This window comes from Nannospalax galili, unplaced genomic scaffold (genome assembly GCF_000622305.1).
Source record: "Nannospalax galili isolate Female #2095 unplaced genomic scaffold, S.galili_v1.0 scaffold101, whole genome shotgun sequence".
In the NCBI taxonomy this organism is placed as follows: Eukaryota; Metazoa; Chordata; class Mammalia; order Rodentia; family Spalacidae; genus Nannospalax; species Nannospalax galili.
In genome coordinates, this window is record NW_008345700.1 from 1,071,124 (window position 1) to 1,087,878 (window position 16,755).

The 16,755-nt window shown below is 46.9% G+C and overlaps 1 protein-coding gene across 2 annotated transcripts in view; it reads left to right on the forward strand.

Moving 5' to 3' along the window:
- Nsd2 (nuclear receptor binding SET domain protein 2) overlaps positions 1-16,755 on the forward strand; it is an 88,962-nt gene that overhangs the window by 53,969 nt on the left and 18,238 nt on the right. For both annotated transcript variants that reach the window (XM_008841835.3, XM_029567700.1), the window contains 9 exons: positions 532-663; positions 1,482-1,605; positions 2,557-2,757; positions 3,983-4,162; positions 4,495-4,651; positions 4,782-4,987; positions 6,410-6,513; positions 8,787-9,056; positions 11,638-11,754. In XM_008841835.3, the coding sequence (XP_008840057.1) occupies positions 532-663; positions 1,482-1,605; positions 2,557-2,757; positions 3,983-4,162; positions 4,495-4,651; positions 4,782-4,987; positions 6,410-6,513; positions 8,787-9,056; positions 11,638-11,754 (1,491 nt within the window). The remainder of the gene's footprint in view (positions 1-531; positions 664-1,481; positions 1,606-2,556; positions 2,758-3,982; positions 4,163-4,494; positions 4,652-4,781; positions 4,988-6,409; positions 6,514-8,786; positions 9,057-11,637; positions 11,755-16,755) is intronic.

A 16,755-nucleotide genomic window follows, 5' to 3' on the forward strand; every position in this document is an offset into this window, starting at 1 on the left:
TGAAGCAGAATGGATAGCTGGGACTAGTGAGCTGTAGGAGAGGTAGTACAGTCAGTCTGCAATGCAAGTCTGGATGACTCTCCTGACCCTTGATTCAGCTCCAGAGAAGCAACATGCTCTCCTCAGCATGGACGGCTACTGTGTGAGGCCTTGTGTGGGACTTCACTTTGGTCTTTTAAAAAAAAATTCATGTGGTCTTTGGACCTGCACGAATTGGGTAAGAAAAAACAAGAGTCTAGATTCTAGAGCCCATCTTAGTTTATTTAGCAGAGATAATTGGATTTTCATAAGCTACTTCATTTAAAGGGATATGTCTTATGTACATATGTCTGTTAAATATTGAGTAGAGTAAGGTCCACTTCTGAGTTTTGTACACAGCTCTATTACAAGTGTATATCCACCAAGCCAGTGACAGTGTGATTCACAGCACATCACTGGGAGATGGGGCAGGAAACAGGACTTGTCCAAAGGGCGTGGTCACCCGCTGTTTTCTGTGGCTAGTGAACTGTCGTCCACCTCCTTCATCTCCAGGTCTCAGACAGCCCAGGAGATGAACCTTCAGAGTCCCCGTATGAAAGTGCAGATGAAACACAGACTGAAGCTTCCATCTCATCTAAAAAGTCTGAACGAGGAGTGGCTGCCAAAAAGGAATACGTGTGTCAGGTGAGGGGCAGGCAGGGTCTGATGTGTGGGTGAAGGCTTCTCATGAAGTTTCCAGCATCCTGTCTTCCTCCAGACCCCTCCCCCCCTTGCCCTATTACCACTCACTGATGCCTTTTTGGAATGGTTAGACCACCAGCAGAGCCCTGGAATTACGTTGCCTGAGTCAGTGTCACTCCTCAGATGAGATGTATGTATTCATACAGCACAAGAGCATATCTAGTCGGTTGGAAGTAGTGTCTGTGCATGTGCTGGAGGAGGTGAGACGTTAGGGTGACGTGCTTTCCCTGCCACTCATACACCAAATGGGCCAAGATGGTATCAATGGGCCTCTCCTCCTGCAGTGGCAGTGCCTCGTATTAGGGCCTTGGTCATTGTGCTGCTTGCTAGGTGCTGGCTTAGTGCTGATCTTGGAAAGGCTAACTTTCTGCGCCTCATTCCCTGCTCCATGGTGAGGCGCAGTCAGAGCCATTGTCCATGTGGGAATTTGATTGGTCTATACTTGAAAAATGTCTGGCCGTCAGCCTCATTGCTGTCATGTACGGAAGACTAGCTGATTTCTGGTGGAGGGGAAAGTACCCCGGTTTTGACTTTGAGCTCTGATCTGAAGCATCCTGGGTATACCCTTTAGAGTTTTAGCCTGTTGTTCCTTAGCCAGTGCTGAGGGGCTGACCTCTTTCTGTAACTCACCTGGCTGTACTCTGATCCTGTAGGTGGTTATGTTCATTTGCCTGCAGGACAGACTCAGGCTTCCGTGGTCAGAAAGCTGCCCAAAGGGCACTGGCTAGGTGCGCGTTCATGCTGCCCTCTGTTTCCCACAGCTCTGTGAGAAGACAGGCAGCCTCTTGCTGTGTGAAGGCCCCTGCTGTGGAGCATTCCATCTTGCCTGCCTTGGACTTTCACGAAGACCAGAAGGGAGATTCACCTGCACAGAGTGTGCCTCAGGCAAGTTCCAGCTTCAGAAGCTTGGGGGTGGGGAGGGCTCTGCTGCTTGTCATTTCCTTGTGTGTTTCCTAAGTTGTGTACGAGGCATTAGGGAACAAGTCCAACATGCTGGCTCTAGGAGTGTCTGTTCTGTAGGGGTTCTTCCACCAGGCTGTAGGCTTTACTATTTGAATGACAGTGTCACTGGGAAAGTGGTTTAGGATACAGTGACTGGTACAGTGAGGAGATAGAAGACTGTGAGCTCTCCTACACACATCCTGCGGACTAGCCTGAGCCTTGCTCTGCAGGTGGCTGCTGTGGGGCATTGTACTTTTAGTCTTGCCTGACTACTGGTCAGTTGTAGTGCACTGGTGTTACACAGTTACAGACTAGGTGTCTGTCAGGAAGAACTCACCCTGAAGGGCCAATGCTTTTGTTGTGCCACCATTTCAGTAGTGCAGGTTTCATCACACCAAGGATCACAGTGGGAAGAAGACTGGCATCAGTGGCCCCTGCTGCCTACTGATGGGGCTCAAGAAATCCCCTGATTCTTGTCCAGACACATTAGGATCAAGCTGCCCAGGCAGCCCAGCAGCAGTAGTCACCTCAGGTGCCAGTTTTTCTGCAGCTGTAGTGAGTCTTTGCCGCAGTTGGTAAGTGGCCCAGGAAGAAGGCAGCTTTTCTGCAGTGGACTCTCTTCCTTTCAGTTTCTCCTCAGTTAGAGTTCCTAGGCTGCACGACAAGACTTGCCTGTATTTCAGGTGACGCCAGAGCTTAGATGGCAGGAAGCTCAGATGGTTGGAATTTTCTGAAGAAGGCTCAGGCATGTCAGCAATGTTAGAAATCGGGCTGCAAGCTTGAACAGCACAGGCTGCTCCAGAAAAGTTAGTCCTGTTCTGGTCGCTCAGAACTGCATTTTAATCCTTGTTCTCTGCACCTTTCTCTCCACCCATTTCTTTAACCACTTGTTAGGGATTCACTCATGCTTCGTGTGTAAAGAGAGCAAGATGGAGGTGAAGCGCTGTGTGGTAACTCAGTGTGGAAAATTTTACCATGAAGCTTGTGTAAAAAAATACCCTCTCACTGTTTTTGAGAGCCGAGGCTTTCGCTGCCCTCTCCACAGCTGTGTGAGCTGCCATGCTTCAAACCCTTCAAACCCACGGCCATCAAAAGGTACAGAGAAGATGCACCGTTACTGCTGCGGTGTGGCTTCCCTTGAGTAGGTGCTTCCGGGTGGGCCCATTGATGCCAGTTAGGTTTGTCACTGAAAGTCAGGAACTCTGAATGTCTCCAGTAACTCTTGCTTTTCTGCTGACTCACCACATAATGAGCTTTTTATTTGAGACATAAGACCTGCCCCTCATCCCTTCTTTCTCTCTGGAACAGCACCTTCAGAGTCTTGGTTTTTTTTAAAAAAAGACTACCATCTGAATCATCCCAGTGGATTCTATTTGCTCTGATTTTAAAGGCCTTTCATATAGAAGGGAAACTTCCTGTAGTGCCAGGGTGGAACCCAGGGACTCGCACATACGACACTAATGCTTTACCACTAAGCTTCATCCTCAGCTGAGAAACATTTTAAAATTAGACTATATATGTGCTAGATAAGGATAGCTGTATGGGGTTGGGAAGGGGAGTTGCTGTGTCCTTGTAACAGGGCCTCTCTACCAGTGCTGCATGGGCAATATCTAGGGAGGGAGAGTGTGCCATTGGCATCTAGCCAGTGATATTGCTAAGCATGGAAAGTGCACAGGAGAGGCTCTCACATACCCAAATGGCAACAGCACCCAGGTTGAGAAAGTATACTGGTTGGCCCTGCCTTAGAGGACCCAGTTTTGATTCCCAGCACTCATATGGTGGGTGACAACTGCCCCAAACTCCAAATCCAGCACTCTCTTCTGACCTCCATGGGCTTTGCACTATGTGGGTGCAGTTACATACCTGCAGGCAATGCACTTACACACACAAAATAAAAATAATAAAATATTTTTTAAAAAAGAATACGGCATTTTAGGGTGGGGAGGCACTTCAGTGACTAAGAGCATTTGCTGCTGCTCTTGCAGAGGACTGGAGTTCGGTTCCAAGCACCCAATGGCGGCTTACAACTGCCTGTAACTTCAATTCCAGGGGATCTGCCACCTTCTTCTGGCTTTTGTGGGCATCGTACACGTGGTGTATATACATACATGTAAAAATAAATTTGTGAAAGTATGGCATTTTAGACAGCGTCTGTTGTCCTCAAACATTGTTTGAACCAGCTTTGTCTTGATGGAAGGTAGTGCCATTAAACACCTCCAGGCTATTCCATCACTAACCTTCCAACTTTCTGAGCCTTAGCGATTTTGGTTGTGGGAGTCCGCAGTATCTGAGGTCTTCAGGGTATGTTTATTCCCTTTAGGTAAAATGATGCGGTGTGTCCGCTGCCCTGTTGCCTATCATGGAGGGGATGCCTGTCTGGCAGCAGGATGCTCGGTGATCGCTTCAAATAGCATAATCTGCACGGGCCACTTCACTGCTCGGAAGGGGAAGCGGCACCACACCCACGTCAACGTGAGCTGGTGCTTCGTGTGCTCCAAAGGTGAGGCAGGTGCTTGTCTGCTGTGTGTTCTGCTCTGCACACGGATCAGCTGATGCCTGGCAGTCAGTCCCCTGCAGCCCATTGAAGCCTTGCTGCTTGATGGTTGTCACGCTTCCTTGCTCTCACACTTGGGATTATGCGTTTCGCATATTTTGTTCAAACTAAGTGAATCATACAAACTTGGAGAGAATTACTTTACTTTGATCATGTTGTGCTGATGAATTGCCATGTCATATTCATGCTTCAGGCCAGGTGTATGTCACACTACAGCCTGAGAGAGAGGGCCTGGGCTGACCCGTGAGACAAGCTCAGCTGGGTGTCTTCCCTTACAGGGGGAAGCCTTCTGTGCTGCGAGGCCTGCCCTGCAGCCTTCCATCCTGACTGCCTAAACATCGAGATGCCTGATGGCAGCTGGTTCTGTAATGACTGCCGGGCTGGGAAGAAGCTACACTTCCAAGACATCATTTGGGTCAAACTCGGGAACTATAGGTATGAGAAGTAGAGTCCCACGCTGTTATCTTTACTCAAATGTGTTGTTTTACTTTACAATACTAAGTATTGACATTTTTGTTGCTCTCTCTGAAGAATCTGTGAATCCTGTTTTTAATATTCATAATAGATGGTGGCCGGCAGAAGTTTGCCATCCCAAAAATGTTCCCCCAAATATTCAGAAAATGAAGCACGAGATTGGAGAATTCCCTGTATTTTTCTTTGGGTCTAAAGATTATTACTGGACGCATCAGGCACGAGTATTCCCGTACATGGAGGGGGACCGGGGCAGCCGCTACCAGGGGGTCAGAGGGATCGGAAGAGTCTTCAAGAATGGTATGGAGATTTCCCAGTGGAGCATAGACGATGCTCTCCAATGCTTTGTTAGTCCTTGTCTGTGCTCTTTTGAAATTTGACCTTTTTAGAAATTATTGGACTAAACAATCTATCTGTACTTTTAAACTAGAAAAAAGTAAGTTTGTAGACTTATTTATTGATGCATACTGTTTAATAACTTAGGTCGGGCGTGGTGGCGCACACCTTTCTTTGTGAGTTCGAGGCCAGCCTGGTCTACATAGTGAGTTCCAGGACAGCTGGGGCTACAAGGAGACCCTGTCTCAAAAAGACCAAAAAACAAAAAACAAACAAAAAAAAAACCCCGAAAGCTTATGTAATATTAACTTGTAATTTTATTAAAATGAAGTAAAACTATTTTGAAGACCTTATCTTTAGAACTAATCACAGACGTTTCCCATAGCTGGCCTTTTTGTAGGAGGCAGCTCTGAGGAAAATGTCCAGCTCTCAGTAGCTACTTCCCTTCAGCAGACATACTGAGCCTTGGGCACCTCAGATTGTCAAGGTGGGCAGGTTGACAGGGGTGCTTTGTCTGATTGCACAGCCAGGCTAGGAGGCAGCATGGACTAGGGTGCTGAAGCCAGCTGATGACTCAGCAAAGAGATGAAGGCCTGCCCTTTCCCAGGGAGAGTTAGTGAGGGGAGTAGGGAAAGCTCAGCATGCACCCAAGGTTCCCTGGAGGGAGAGCCAGAGCTGCGTCACTGCTGGTGGATCCTTGAGAGCTGTTGGCTCCTTGCTGCTGAGAGCTTAGTGAGTGAGTGCCAAGCAGCAGCAGCCTGTCCTCTTATCTTTGATCTGAGTACAAATGGTTACATATCAAAAGGTTCTTGAAAATCATTAGACAGGGTAGATCCCGACAGTGAGTGGCAGCCTTGTGAGTTTGGTATGGCATCTAGCTGGTGAGAGTGGGACTCAAGCCTCCTGACTCTGGGTGCTGGCTTCCTGTTCAGTCAGGACCACTAATAACTTACCAGCAGCTGCCAGATCTGGCTAGCACCTAGCCAGGCCTGGACCATATGCTTTGGGTGTTAATGTTGCTTCTGCTCTGACCTGAGCTGGTGTTTCTTCTCAGAACACCCCCCTCTTTTTTCTGAAAGGAATACAGTTTACTTTTTTTCTTAGTACAATGTGCCCCAAGCACCGACACTGTTGCTTTGTCCTTAGAGCTCAGTAGAGGATGGATAGTGTCTGAAAGAAGCTCACCTGGCGCTTTCTGCTGAGCTGACACAAAGCAGCCCCCAGTGTTTAGTCACTGGGAGTCAGGCACCTGACTCTTTAAAGTGTTTGTAGTCTTTAGCTTCATGGAAGCCAACAACAGTACTTAGCAATGAATACACAACTTAAAAGGTAGATGTGTTTATTTACTAAGTTTTTTTTTTTTTAAATATTCTATTGATGTTTTAGCATTGCAAGAAGCCGAAGCTCGTTTTCGTGAAATCAAACTTCAGCGGGAAGCCCGAGAAACACAGGAGAGTGAGCGCAAACCTCCACCGTACAAGCACATCAAGGTGCTGGGCGTGTCTGGGCTGTGTGTGCGTTCACGTGCGTGTGTGTCTGGGCTGTGTGTGCACTCACGTGTGGTGTGTCTGGGCTGTGTGTGCGTTCATGTGCGTGTGTGTCTGGGCTGTGTGTGCGTTTATGTGCGTGTGTATCTGGGCTGTGTGTGCGTTCATATGTGTGTGTGTCTGGGCTGTGTGTGCATTCATGTGCATGTGTGTCTGGCTTCTACACAAAATAGTTTGGGAGTGGCTCTTAGACTACTGATTTTTTTATTTTTTAATACTTTATTATTTTTATTTTATGTGTTTGTGTATTGCCTGCATGTATGGGAGTGCACCCGTGTCGTGCAGTGCCGCGGAGGTCGTAAGAGGGCTTTGGCTTCCCCTGGAACTGGAGTTAAGGATGGTTCATAGCTACCATGTGGGTGCTGGGAGTCAAATTGAGGTCCTCTGCAAGAGCAGTCAGTGCTCTAACCGCTGAGCAATCTCTCGAGCCCTAGACTACTGATTTTTCATGTCCTGACTGTAGCTGATAAGGGGTCAGTTTTGAGCCAGGTGTGGTGGCCACGCCTTTAGTTCCAGCACTCGGGAGGCAGGCAGATCTCTGGGAGTTCAAGGCCAGCCTGGCTTACATAGTGAGTTTCAGGACATCTGGGGCTACAGGGAGACCCTGTCTAAAAAGACAAAACAAAATGAGAGGTTAATCTTTCAGAAGCCATCTCTGTGGACCCAGTGTGGTTGGTCACACAAGGTATCATCATAGACAAATAGCAAGTGTCAGTCTACTGGTGAAGTGTGCTTTTTACATTAAGATGTCTGCGTGCAGAACCAGGAGTCTCTGGGTTTCACTTTTCCTCATGCTGTGAGGTTTACCCTAATATCTAGAGAATGCCAGTTCTGTTTAGGCTGCCTGGTTTCAGAAGGGCTAAGAGATTAGCCATGGACCACACGGCCATTAAGACAAACTCAGTCCTTAGTTATAGCATGGCTCAGTTGGCTGAGTCTGGAATCTCCGCCCCCCCCTCCTCCCCCAAGGCTGTGTGGTCAGGGAAGGACAGCTGGTGACCCAGATTATGTTGCTGTTTACTTCAGCAAGCTCCTAGGTCCTGGCAGGAAGCTGTGTGCACACACGCATCTTCAATGTAAGAGGAGATGCAGCTAGCGGTGGTTCGTGGGAGTTTCTGCCCTTCTTTAGAGCTGCCTGCTTTCAGTGAGCTGGAGTCTCTGCTTAGGTCCTCTGAGCATGGGGGAGGGGGGCGGGCGGCACTACCTTGTGGCCAGGTCAAATGCTCTGTCTTTGTCTCTGACATCTGGGCTATAATCAATATCTTTCATATAAAGAAAAATATTCTCATTATTCATCTGTATTTAATATTTTCTTAGGATGGATTCTGAGACAAAATTACAGAGTCCGAGAGCATGGAACTACTCATTCTTAGAAAATGTTTCCAGATGATTCTCTAGTGTTATGTAGCTTGTCACATGGTAACAGTGAAAAGGGCCTCACTGCATCTTCCCCAAAGCATCCGTTTCTGCCTTAGTTTCTTTTTACCTCTCTGCTTTTCTTACCGTGGGTGTGCTTTCATTAATAATAAGCTAATTGTTATGGGCAGAGCTGTACCTTCCTGCTCACTGCCCATATGGCCCATGGTAGAGGGAGGGTTGGGTGAATGGATTGTGTGACTGCTGAGTACAGCTTTCTTGCCACATTTACTAGATAACCATGTTGTACAAAGAAATTGCCAATGTTTTCTCTCTTGATCTTACAATAGCTTGGGTAATGTCAGCACCCAGTCCTAAGTGAGGAAGATAAACACTATGATAAAAAATATGGAGGAGAGGAGGCAGAGGATGTAGTTCAGTTAGTAGAGTGCTTTGTATATTCTAGACTCTAGAATGTACAAAATCCTGGCTGTGATCCCTACTACCACATAAACTGTTGTAATGGGGCACACCTGTAATCTCAGCATGGGAGATAGAGGCAGGAAGTCATCCTTGGCTACATTGTAAGTTTGAGGCCAGTCTAGAATACATAAAGTCCTGTCTTAACACCCCCCATACCCAATCTCACCTTGCAAAGCTCCCAGCTTAGGATTGCCCTGACCTGCCTTCTAGAGTTCCTGCTGGGTTAAAGTGATGATTGTTGGACTGAGTGTGTCCCAGCTGGACCCCTGAAGGTTAGACCAGGAGCCTGTGTGGAGGTGCCATGGTGAGTCTGTGAGGGAATCAAGGGGCACTCTGTGTATTAAGTGGTGCCAAGACAGCTTACTTTTTCCCTGCAGGTGAACAAACCTTATGGGAAAGTCCAGATCTACACAGCTGACATTTCTGAAATCCCAAAGTGTAACTGCAAGCCTACAGATGAGAACCCCTGTGGTTCTGATTCAGAGTGCTTGAACAGGATGCTGATGTTTGAGTGCCACCCGCAGGTGTGTCCTGCAGGTGAGTACTGCCAGAACCAGTGTTTCACCAAACGCCAGTACCCTGAGACAAAGATCATCAAGACAGATGGCAAAGGATGGGGCCTAGTCGCCAAGAGAGACATCAGAAAGGTATGCGATGTGTTCATTCTTTACTTTTTTAAAAATAATGATTCTTTGTGTTTGTGTGCATTCATGTGTGTAGGTGTGCACTTGGCATGATGTGTGTGGAGGTCAGGACAGCTTGTGGGAATTGGTTCTCTTCACCACATGGCTCCTAGGAATTAGACACAGGTCCTTGGGCTCGGTGAAGTGCCTTTATCTGCTGTATTACTTTTCTGTTGCTGTGATAGAAACGCTGACCAAAGAAATTTATAGAAAGAAGAGTTTATTTGAGCTAATGGTTCCAAAGGGGCAAGAGTCCACCATGGCGGGGAGGCGTGGCAGCAGAGGTGGCTGGAGGAGGAGCAGAAACTAAGCTCTCACATCTTCAAGTAGGCACAGGAAACAAGAGAGACTGGAATCCGGCAAGTCTTAAGAATTCCCTAAGCCTGCTCCCAGTGACGTGCCTCCTCCAGCATAGCTACACCTTTAAGACCTCCCTGAACAGCGCCACCAACTAGGGACAAAATGTCCAAATACTTGGAGCCTATGGGGGACATTCTCATTCAAACCACCATACCTGCTGAGCTGTCTCACTGACCCTCCCTTTCCTACATCTATTTTTTTTTTTTTTTTTTTGGTCTTTTTGAAACAGGGTCTCCCTGTAGCCCCAGCTGGTCTGGAACACACTATGTAGATCAGGCTGGCCTCAAGAGATCCACCTGCCTCTGCCTCCCAAGTGCTGGGACTACGGGCATGCGCCACCACGCATGGCCCTTCCCTACCTCTAAGAATTGATGGCACACTACTTGCTTAAATTTGATTATTGTCTTTTTTGCTTTTGTGTAAGGATGTTCTTTAAAAACCTTTTTATGTGAGCTGGGCATAGTGGCACATGCTTTTAGTCCCAGCTCTTGGGAGGCAGAAGCAGATGGAGTTTCAGGCCAGCTAGGGCTACAGGGAGACTGTGTCTCAAAAAGACCAAAAATATTTTTTATTTATGTGTATTAGTGTTTTGCTTGTATGTATGTAAGTAACACCACGTTTGTGTAATGGCCTCGGAGGTCAGAAGAAGGCATCGGATTCCCCTGGAACTGTAGTTACAGATGGTTGTTAGCTGCCGTGTGGGTGCTGGGAACTGAACCCAGGTTCTCTGCAAGAGCAGACAGTGCTCTTAACCACTGAGCTATCTCTCTTGCTCCTAAGAATGGTATTTTAAAAGTTTTCAAATTGTGTTATAATTGTTGTAGCATGCTACATGAGTGATATGTATCAAAGTTAATACCTATAAACTTCCCGGAGGCATGTTGTCATGTTCCACCCTCATGCCTACTTCCCTTGCCTGCTTGTGTTCCTGCAGCTCCCTAAGGAACAAGGGCTCCAGAGTGGAACCCTGTGTTAGTGCAGCACAAAGAGGAGCTGCTGCTGTAGCAGGGACCAGGGACCCAGTGGTGCCTGCCATGTGCCTCCTGGGGTGAGAGTGAGGTCAGGAGAGGACTGGGCCAGGCACCAACTGGCGAAGAGTGTGCTATCTTAGCCTTGGGACTGCAGACCCTGAACTCAGTCTCCTCCAGGGGCCATCCAGGATGGACCCTCTGCATTGCAGCCTTGCCCTACCACACTCTTACACATGTACATGTAGGCCACACCCACCTCCATAGGTCTCACTCATGTCTACTCCCCAACCCAGGCCTGCACCACAGGGCAGGGGTCAGTCTCTGGGGGATGCCTTGGGTGCGAGAGGTGCAGGCGTGAACTGCTGCCACTGACAGTTCTTGAAGCATGTCTTAAGTCAGAATTGTGATGCTTGCTTTCATGAACAAAGGGTTTGTAAAGTGACCGCTTTCCTTAGACAAGCAGCCAATGCGTAGGTGCTTCTGCCAAGAGCTAGGGAGTCAGCACTTCCTTGAGGTGGTCTCTGTATAATCCAGTATGAATACACAAGAAAAATGTCATTATCGGGAGACGGAGAGACTGCTGACACCCTGCTTCTGTTCTCAGATTGACTTGCCAGTGCATTCCATATGTAGAGACACAAATGGAGCTTACTTAACTTGTTGCAACCTGGATGTGTTTTGGTGACCATGGACCAGGTCCATAACCAGTGAAGGTCTGTTACAGAGAGTGGATAAGCTGAAGTGTGAGTCTCAGCAGTGGTAGCAGAGACTGCCTAGACATACCTTTTCCCAGCCTTGTTCCTTTGCTTGCCTCAGTTGTTGGTTCATGTGGACTTGGACTTGGTGTAGAGCCTGTCTGTCAAATTCTGTATGACTTTTCCTTTTGGGGGAATCCGCTTGTAATGATGACTTATGTGGACACTGGGCTATGTGCTTCTGCGGCGAGACATGGTAGGAAGTGACTGGAACATTGTTATTCTGAGGATATTTGAATATATTTGCCGTTAGCAATCTTTATAGATAGATACTCTAACCCGAAACCAAATCCTAACTCTACCCCTAGATACACATGGGATCATTTGAATGTGAACTTTTTATAGCACCCCACCCCAGGTATTATGTGGTGCCCTATTCTGATAATGGTATGTATCTTGACCCCTGACACTGGGAATTGGTCAATATATACTCAAATCATCCATTCTTCTGATTTCCAGGGAGAATTTGTTAATGAATATGTTGGTGAGCTGATTGATGAAGAGGAGTGTATGGCAAGAATTAAATATGCACACGAGAATGACATCACTCACTTTTACATGCTCACCATAGACAAGGTAATGGGAACTGTGTCTTTGCTGTTCATTCTCATAGTCATGAGCATGAGCCCAGAGGATTCACCTGGAAAAATGGACCTTGTATTGTGGTGACATTCTCATTTCATCTCATTTCATTTTTGGGGGTCTTTTTGAGACGGGTCACCTTGTAGTCCCAGTTGACCTGGAACTTGCCGTGTAGACTAGGTTGGCCTTTATCTTACAAAGATCCACCTGCCTTTGCCTTCTGAGTGCTGGGATTAAAGGCGTGCGCCACTGTGCCTTGCTTCAGTGGCTTTTTTTTTTTTTAAATAAAAACAAAAAAAACCCCACCTGTACAACTTCCTCTGAGTATAGAGCTGCCTCTTGGTAGAGAGTGTCCTGAGACCTCTGTATGTCCAGCACAGCATGAAGAGTGTACAGAAGTTTTCTCGAAGATCAGGGAAGAAAGGAAACAAGCATAGACAGCATTTGACGCGTTGGCTAATCATAGAGTGGTGTCTGGCTGCCCATCGCTCCATTACTTGTAAATCCTGGGCTCTTTCACTGTCTTTCTCTATTGCCCAGGCTGGCCTCAAACTTCCCAAATGTATGGGACTGTTGGTGTGTGCCCTATTGGACCAGGTTCTGCAGCCCATAATGTAAGCATCCAGAATCTAGGTGCTAACTGAGGGTAAACAGGCATGGGTGAAGAAAGTGTGTTGGAAGTGCTCACGGTTCTGGGACTGCCATCCATTAAAGAGCCCCAGCTTTCCCAGTGCCTGCAGTGCCCAGGAGGGTAGTGTGCTGATGGCCACTGCTGCTGGCTGGCTGCTGTTAAGACATGTGCCTTCCTGTGGTTGGGTGTAATATAAGAGGGAGGTACACGTGGATCTTCTGTGGCCAGTAAGCTCAAAGCCCAGCAGAAAAGTAGGTCTGTATTTAAAAGACAAGACTACTAATAGTGCTTTAAAACAAGATAGACAGTGATCACAGAGTGAACGTTTTGAACAGTGCATAGTAAGCAAACCCTCTGGTGAGATTTGAGATGAAAAGAATATAGAAATAGTGGTGGCTCCAAGGGCCCCAGCACACAGTCTCACAGGAAGTTTGACCACACTCAGTGGTCAGGGGGCTCCTGTCACTTGTTCTGGGTCCTAGAGTCTAGGCCTTTCAGTGAGGTCAATGTCAGAGGGACAGAAAAATCTGGTTGTAAAAAGACTTAGGAGATACATAAGCCAGGTGTGGTGCTGCACGCTTGTCGTCTAGCACATGGGAGAGTGAGGCAGCAGGATCTTGAATTTGATCTCAGTGACCATGTCTCAAAAAACTGAGGAGGAGGAGGAGGAAGAAGGGAGGGAGGGAGGGAAGGAGGAGGGAAAGAGAGAGAAAATGAGATTGGAGTAGATACGTGCTTCTTGAACACATAAAGAGTGAGGGGAAGTGGGGAGTTATAAAGGTTATAGTTGGGACAGTAGAACAATCTGAGCTTGAACAGGAAGCAGTTTTAATTTTTTTAAAATTTATGTGTATGAATACTTTGCCTGCATGTATATAAGTCCACCATGTGTTGTGCAATGCCCAAATATGCCAGAAGAGGGCATTGGCTCCCCATGTAGGTGCTGGGAATCGAACCTTGGTCCTCTACAAGAGTAACTAGTGCTCTTAACCACTGAGCCATCTCTCCAGCCCCGGGAAGCTGTTCTGATGTTACATACATTTCAGCTGTAGAAAGTGCTGAGGCTGTGCAAGTGTGCTCTTGTGACTATGCAGGGGTGGAGCCTGATGCTGGCAACTCACAAGGGATGGGTGTGTGTTGGGGGGGTGTGCATACATGTGTCCATAATATATACATTGTATGATGGGAGACAAAGTCAGTGTGGCACAGTAGTAATGTGTGAGGCAAACATGGTAACCACCAAAGTAGTAGTAATGTGTACAGCGGGTAGTGTGCACAAATGTGCATTGTGCTAGTTCACTTTTTTCCTGTGAGTTTGAAGTTTTTATAAAAAAATGCTATTTTTATTTTGTGTGTGTGAATGTATGTATGTCTGTATGTAAGTGCACCTATGTCATGCAATGCCCTTGGCAGTCAGAAGAATGCATCTGATTTCCCTGGAACTGAACTTACAAGTGGTTGTTAGCTGCCATGTGGGTGCTTGGAACCAAACCCGGGTCCTGTGCAAGAGCAGCCCATGCTCTTAACTGCTGAGCCATCTCTCCAGCCCCTGAAATTTTTCAAAATAGAATAATTGGTTGAAGAATGTGTGTGTCTTGTGCTGGAGGAGAAGTGCCCTCCTTTAGCTGTCATGACACAGGAGATAGACTGAGCAGGTTCCTAGAGGGCTTTCTCTGAGGTGTGCTCTGGTTTTCTGGGGGAGCAAACAAGGTAGGATTCTGGAGGGCAGTGAATGGAAGCAAGGGTCACCAGCAGTAGAGAAAGAGAACTGACTGTCCCCGGGGAAGCTCTGGTACCCTATGTAGTAATGATTAAAGAGGCTGCATTTCTCCACTGCAGTCTTGGAACAAAGGCTGGCTGAGCCAGATTCAGACACAGAAGCCGGTCTGTTCAGCTTTCCCAGAGCTCATGGGGCATGGAGCAGTCAGGCTTGCATTTGAAGCCTCAAGTAGGGATGAGTGATAGGCCTGCTCAGAAGTCTTTCAGCTAGCTGGAGTTGAGATCGCACTGTACTCTAGGCTATGTAGAGCCTAGGAAAGGGGCTGGTGACTTTGTCCCACGAAGCAACAAATAGCTTCTCTTTCTTATTTGGGTGGTGGGGTGACAGAAAAGGTGGTTATTTTGTTATAAATTGAGACCCCAGGCCTGCATATTTATTTCATGCTTTAAATTTAAACTACTTAGGTATAGTAAGAAGTGTAAGGCCAGGCATGGTTACAGTCCTATAGTCCCAGTACTGAGGAGGTGAAGGGAGGATCATTAGTCATCCTGAGCTGTATAGGAGACCCTATCTCAAAACCAGGGACTAGGTTTGTAGTTCATCAGTAGAGTACTTCCCTAACTTGAGGTAGGCCTTGAATTCCATCCCTAACCTCAGAAATGTGAATTCACACATTTAAAATAGAAATTGGGATTGCTTGACATGGTAATTATCTGGACTCTCTCAGGTTGAAGCAAAGATAAAGTTTGTGACCTGTGAGAGACTTTTAATATCTCACAGCTCATGCATTTCCTAGGAAAGAATGAACCCCACTTAAATATGCCCAGATCCCAGCAGGATGCAACCTTCCACCAGTGGAGGCCCTTCACACTGGAAGGCAGACTTAGCTTGTGCTGAGACCAGTCACATGGCAGAAACTCCAGGATTTAATGAAAGCCACATCTTCCAGGGGATCATAAATGGTAAAAAAGACAGATGTGTTTCTTTTGTTCAGGTTTAGCTATTAGCACAGTAGCAGCGACTATGCCCCGCTCCTGCCCCATGACAGGCACTTGTGTGGCCAGTTTGTCCTTTCTTCCAGACATCCCAGGTCTGTGCTCTGACTCCTGGCAGCCATTTCTGACCACAGAAGTGCAACAGCAGTGTGTCTACTGTTAGAATATCCTCCTCCAGTTGGAGACTTCCTCTTTAAAGGGCTGGTGCCATGTCCCCTCTTCATTTTTCCCTTTCCCTCTTGGGAGCCAGACTTTATATTAAAGACTTAAGACATTCAACGACTCTGCCTGCCCTGGAAAAGGTGCAGGTTCAAAAAGGCCCAAGAAGACATTTTGTTTATATTTCAGATTGTTTTTGGGCACAGTGATGGTCTGCAGCAAACAAACAAAAAACAGAACCCACAACAAACCAGGAAAATCAAGACCCATGAATAAAAACAGGAACAAGCTCAGAAAACCCAAGGGGAAGAAGAGTAATTTAATTCCCAAAGTTATCGTATTATTATATCCCAGTGTTCAGTTTTCAGCCAGAGAAGTCATCGTCATCAAAGAACAGGAAAGAATGGCTCATTCAGGGAATAAATTAAACCAGTAGTGACTGTGAAAACGCCTCAGTGGACTTCTGGACAAAAATTTTGAGACAATTGTGTCTTTTTGTTTTGTTGTTGCTGTGGAATCAAACTCTGATCTCTACAAATGCTTGATAAGTCCTCTGCCACTGAGAGCTACACCTCAGTGCTTGCTTTTGAGCTGCCTTTGTAGCCCATGCTGGCCTTGAACTTGTGATCCTCTGGCCTCAAGCCTCCCTAGTGCTGGAATTATAGACTTTTCTGACCTAAAATGGTGACTTAGATTATGTAAGGAACTCAAAGGGCTGGTCATGATGGTCCATGCCTATAATCCCAGCATTTGAGAGGCAGGGCAGGAAGATGCCCACAGGTTTTTGGCCAGCCTAGTTTAGCAAGTTCCAGGACAGACAGGGCTACAGGAGACTCTTGGGGAAAAACAAACAGACAAACAAATAAGCAAACAAACTCACTCAGAGGAAGACGTGAAGAAAGTGCAAGCATATGGGTCAGGTATAGGGTGTACATGCCTGTAATGCCAGCACTCAGGAGACTGAGACAAGAATTGGGAGTTGGAAGCCAGTCTGGGCTACATAGTGAGGCACTTTGTCAGCAGTGAATGAGAGAAAGACTGAAAGTGAGAGCAGAGAGGCAAGTCAAGGAAAAACGGACGAGCAAAATGGCAATGCCAGTAAGAGAGAATGAAAAATAGATTTTGAGGCTGAACATACAGTTAACCGAATGAAAAATTCTATATAGATTCAGAGGCAGGTTTGAGCAGGTGGGAGAGAGAATCAGTGAGCTTTAAAATGGGTGATGGGAATTGTCAGATCTGAGAAGAAGCCAGAAAAACGCCTGAGGAAAATGAGAGTGTGAAGGGTGTGTGAGCACCACCAGGCGCTGCGGGGTGCTGAAAGGACAGAGCGAGCGTTCTGTGCCTGAATGAGTGGTCTCAACTCCAAATAAAAGGAACTCAGAGGACTCTAAGACACGTCATAACCATCCTTTGAAAAAAGTAGCAACAGAAAGCCAGGTGTGATGGCACATGCAGGAGGATCAGGAGGTGAAAGTCGCCCTTGGCTA